Source organism: Lygodium microphyllum, chromosome 9, assembly GCF_053477565.2.
Source record: "Lygodium microphyllum isolate KBCC chromosome 9, Lygodium_microphyllum_v1.1.10, whole genome shotgun sequence".
Taxonomy (NCBI): domain Eukaryota; kingdom Viridiplantae; phylum Streptophyta; class Polypodiopsida; order Schizaeales; family Lygodiaceae; genus Lygodium; species Lygodium microphyllum.
In genome coordinates this window covers 115,043,351-115,048,170 of record NC_141143.1, presented here as the reverse complement: position 1 = coordinate 115,048,170, position 4,820 = coordinate 115,043,351, and the positions used below count along the sequence as shown (strand labels likewise).

The 4,820-nt window shown below is 38.0% G+C and overlaps 1 protein-coding gene across 1 annotated transcript; it reads left to right on the top strand.

Annotated features, from left to right (window-relative positions):
* The first annotated feature begins 267 nt into the window (after positions 1–267).
* Positions 268–3,318, top strand: LOC148031450 (E3 ubiquitin-protein ligase RGLG3-like). The gene is made up of 9 exons (XM_087685758.1): positions 268–441; positions 528–612; positions 1,340–1,483; positions 1,599–1,712; positions 1,849–1,946; positions 2,049–2,122; positions 2,203–2,308; positions 2,782–2,909; positions 3,014–3,318. Exons 1-9 carry the CDS (start codon positions 388–390, stop codon positions 3,045–3,047), a joined length of 837 nt encoding a protein of 278 aa, XP_087541884.1. The 5' UTR covers positions 268–387; the 3' UTR covers positions 3,048–3,318.
* The last annotated feature ends 1,502 nt before the right edge of the window (positions 3,319–4,820 follow it).

The following is a 4,820-nucleotide window of genomic DNA, read 5'->3' as shown; positions in this document are numbered from 1 at the left end:
TCAGCATTGTTTAATGGGATGGAGTGAATCATCCATCTCTCTCTCATTCATTAAATAGTTCGCCAAGCAGTCTTATCGCCGCCACCACACGTGAGACCGCAGTACTAAACATGGTCCATAATCAGAGATCATCGCAAGGCCGTAAAATAATATTCTGATTGCTAATCGAGGAGTGATAATGATGATGATAAATAATATTCTGATTGCTTTAAGGCAGTATAAATAAGGAGTGAGCAACAGAGCATGATTATAACGCCCCAAGGTGGAAGCTCGACTTTCTGTCGCCAGCTTATAACTATTTAGTATTCTTATAACTCCTCGTCAATACATCGCAATCTTCTCTGCGCCATATCTTGCCCAGTATCGTTCATAACACAGAACAAGACTATGGCAGCGACGTACGCCTCCCACATTCGCGACAAGTACACAGACATCACTCAGGTAATTTGGGTTATTACATTTTCTCTGAGCGCGGAGAGAGAGAGAGAGAGAGCGCAAGAGCACATCTGCTGCTGGTGCAACAACAGGTTACAGAGGCTCTCAGGAAGGCTGGGCTTAAATCATCGAACCTAATTGTTGGTATTGATTTTACCAAGAGTAACGAGTGGACAGGTAAAATGAAATGCACTTACAATTATAGCATGTCGATCAATGTATGCGTGGCCGGCCATCCATCCTTAATATTTCAGTTCAATGTTATTCGATATCGTTGTATTGTGGCCGATCAAAGTGTACTTGCTATTGATCATCATCTTATCTTGTATATTTGTCTAATATCACTGCCTGATCCCTAGCTTGTATGGCCTCCCTCAATACACCGCCTCAGGCGGCTAGGAGGTGTTACATTAAATTAGCAAGTCGAGACACTGATCAGATGTTTGTTGGGATTATGTCTTTACATGGCGGCTAGGAGGTGTTACATTAAATTAGCAAGTCGAGACTCTGATCAGATGTTTGTTGGGATTATGTCTTTACATGGTTTCGAATCTTGTCACGTTGGTAGAAGATGATAAATATCAATTGGAGTGTCTATCTGGTTGACAACAAACAAGGAACATAAGTCAACATTAATATGGATCTCGATTACAGTTACATATTGACCACACTCGAAAATTATTCTTATTGTTATGAACCTCCTAACGTTGATTATTAGATGGCATTAGTATGATTAAGACAACGATCACTAAGCTAGGTCTCGAGGAGATAGTTTACCTTATATTGTATATGGCATTTTATCTCCGTCCATCACTACTCGCTATTGGAATATGAGATCACATTAACCATGCAAGGCTAATGATAAGTGTTGTTTATACCTCACTGGATTTAAATATTCTTACAGGTCAATACTCTTTCAATGGACTTAGCCTTCATGCGCCTCTTCCTAATGGAAAAAATCCTTATGAGCAAGCCATTTCAATCATTGGAAGGACACTCTCAAAATTCGATGAAGATAATTTGATCCCTTGTTTCGGTTTTGGAGACGGTTTGCCACTGTTTCATCTTTTTGTGCTCTCCTCAAGATTTGCACTAGATTGCGTGCTCCTTGATCAACTCAAGTCCTTCTAATAGTTTCCCATGTGCCTTCCTTGTAATCGCAGCAACCACCCATGACCGAAGTTGCTTCAACTTCAACCTAGATAAAAGTCCTTGTGCTGGTTTTGAAGCAGTCTTGAAACGCTATAGAGAAATACTTCCCAATATCAACCTCTCTGGTTAGTCATCTACACAACTGATTAATATGTATTGGCCAATCCCAATTGATGATACTATAATTATCTATTGTGTACATCTGATAAGAAAAATATTTTAATCCTTTTAGATTTAAAACAATGTTAATGTTGTATGCAGGCCCCACTTCTTTTGCACCTATCATCCATGCTGCAATAGATGTTGTGAAACAAAATGGAGACCAATTTCATGTTCTTGTTATTATTGCTGATGGCCAAGTATGTCAACCAATACAATTTAATATGTAAATCAATATGGTTTCCAAGTCACAAGTCAAGGGGGCATTGGGTAGAATGTAAGAAATGAAATTGTTTTGACAGGTAACAGGTAATGTGAGAGGAGGGATGTTGAGTGTGCAAGAGAAGGCAACCATTGATGCCATTGTTGCTGCAAGGTACACTAGTAGCATACAAGTTAATCAGAATGTAAATTATGTGATCATGAGCTGATGATATGTATCTTTGAGTTTCACAGTAATTACCCTTTATCAATTATTTTGGTGGGGGTTGGAGATGGGCCATGGGACAAGATGAAATGGTTCGATGATGCTATTCCACAACGCAAGTTTGACAACTTTCAGGTGCTTTTCAAACAAGTGTTTTTGTTAATTTCCTAGTTTTCACATATCAATTTTCATCAAAAGAGCTTTAGCTTTCTTACAACTCTATTGGGAGAGAGTGAGTAGCACATGGAAGGGGTGCAAAAAAAAGGAGAGAGAGAGAGAGAGAGAGAGAGAGAGAGAGAGAGAGAGAGAGAGAGTGTGTGTGTGTGTATCTAAATAGATGCACATTACTCATTGCAAAAATACAATCAAAATACCAAATGAAAATGTATCTCTAGTTTCATTTAAGTGAATGTAGATCTCCTCAATGTAGAAATTGGTAAGCCAAAACAAATGAGAATTTGGAATGCATGTAATGATCATGAGTACTCAATGAGACCAATTGTTTGTGCTGAGGCACTAGGAATGATAGGTTTTAGTAACATGCTACATGGTATTCTAGTACACACTAGATTTTATTGTCCTAAAGTATCTCTACATTTCTGTCCCAGTTTGTAAACTTCACTGAAGTCATGTCAAGAGGCTGTACTCTAGCCGAAAAAGAAGGGCAATTTGCTCTAGCAGCATTGATGGAGATACCTAAGCAGTATAAGGCTATCCAACGGCTTAAAGGGTCAAGGTAGAAACATAAAGCAAATAGCTTCATTTTGCATATGAAATTTGTTTCATGCTTCAAAACTGAAGGGCTCTGACTAAGTCTAATAGATTTTCTTGGTCTTATAGGCAAGCACAACCAACACCTAACATTCCATGCTGAAAACCACATCCAGAAGCTCCCTCACAAGTTGAACATCATGGATGCAAGACAACGGCTACTTATGGTTATAATTGATGATTGAGAACACTTAGTGTTGCTAAATGGGGAGTAGCAAAGATGAGAAAAATGGCCCGTTGTTCGAGCTATTGCCTCAACTATAATAAGTTCTATTGAGTAGCAATCAAGGCTACATGCATAATACTATGTAGCCCAAAGAATAAAGGAGTAACTCTTGTGGTTGAAATTTCTTTCTACATATAACACATATAAATCTAGTGTGCACATCATGAAGATGAGATTTTGTATTTGCGTAAAGTGAAAAGTATATGGGTCAAGAATTGCATGTAGTAGTCTAGTTGAATTTATTGAAAACATTTAGTTTCTTCATCATTATCATATCTTAAGAGAATATTAAAAGAAATATATGTACCACCTTTACCATAATAGAGTGCCTCTCTAGTCTACATCCACAATGTTACCATTATCTATTTCTATAATCCAACAAAGTCCAAAGACATTTCACACTATAGATGTTAAAATGGTCTTATGGTTGATACTAAGAAGAGAGGGTCCAAGGATCAAGTAGCTAAAATGCAAAGGCCAAGTGTGAATAAACTTTGTACATGAGACCCTATGTTGTCAAGGAGGGGGTGGAAAAAAACCACAAAGATTCAAGGGACAAGATATGAGAGGTGAAAGAATCAAGACGAAACCAAAAGACACAAAATAAACTCTTGAAGAAAACTCTATATACTATAATAGCACATAAAACTTACAAACTTTGCATCCAAGGCAATGTCTCAAATTTTTTTTTGGCAAGATGATAGCTTGACCACATTATGCAACCTTAATCACTTTGCTAATAAAACCGAAGTGGAGGGAGTCCGTGAGGTCAATCAGATGAGAAGTCAGGAGCTCAATGTCTTCTTCTCCTCCATTATTCTTCTCTATTTCTCCAACGGTCCACACCCACAAAAACGGTATCCTCAAAAGATAGATGCCCCAAACTTAAGGACACTTTACATACGGTTGTACTTTAGATACATACAATCATAGGATATAACTTAGGATATGTCATATTTATCAACACTCCCCCTTAAGCTCAGAATGAGCTTGTACACATAATACTCCAAGTGCACTCGTGAAGTACTCAAACTTATCTTTACTTAATTCTTTGGTAAAGATATTAACAACTTGGTTATTTGTTTTCACATGGACCAAGTCAATCTCTCCATCAATGACTTTTTCTCTAATGAAATGATAGTGCACTTCTATGTGTTTTGTCCTTGCATGGTAGACTAGGTTCTTTGCCAACATAATGCTACTAACATTGTCACAATGCATAATGACTCCACCATCAATCTCTATGCCCATGTCATATAAGATCAATCTCAGCCATGTCTGCTCACAAGCTGCCAATGCAATGCCTCTATACTCTGCTTCAATGCTTGATAGAGCAACTGTAGGTTGCTTCTTACTGCTCCAACTTACCATGGCTGATCCAAATGAGAATGCATAGCCACTAGTAGATCTTCTATCCATAGAGCTACGTGGCCAGTCTGCATCTGAGTATCCAAACAATGTAGGCTTGATTCCTTTTTCATAAAACAAGCCAAATGCAGCTGTCTTCTTCACATATCTAAGAGCTCTTCTCACTACATCCAAATGTGATTTGCATGGTTTCTGCATAAACTGACTTATCAATCCAACAACATAACTCAAGTCTGGTCTTGTAGTGGTCAAGTAGATAAGACTACCAACCATGTTTGTGAA

Excerpts from the sequence above, each read along its gene's own strand:
- LOC148031450 (XM_087685758.1), top strand. The coding sequence starts at position 388 with ATGGCAGCGACGTACGCCTCCCACATTCGCGACAAGTACACAGACATC. Across the intron at positions 1,484-1,598 it reads TTGTTTCGGTTTTGGAGACG|CAACCACCCATGACCGAAGT; the intron begins GTTTGCCACTGT and ends TTGTAATCGCAG. Across the intron at positions 2,123-2,202 it reads GATGCCATTGTTGCTGCAAG|TAATTACCCTTTATCAATTA; the intron begins GTACACTAGTAG and ends TGAGTTTCACAG.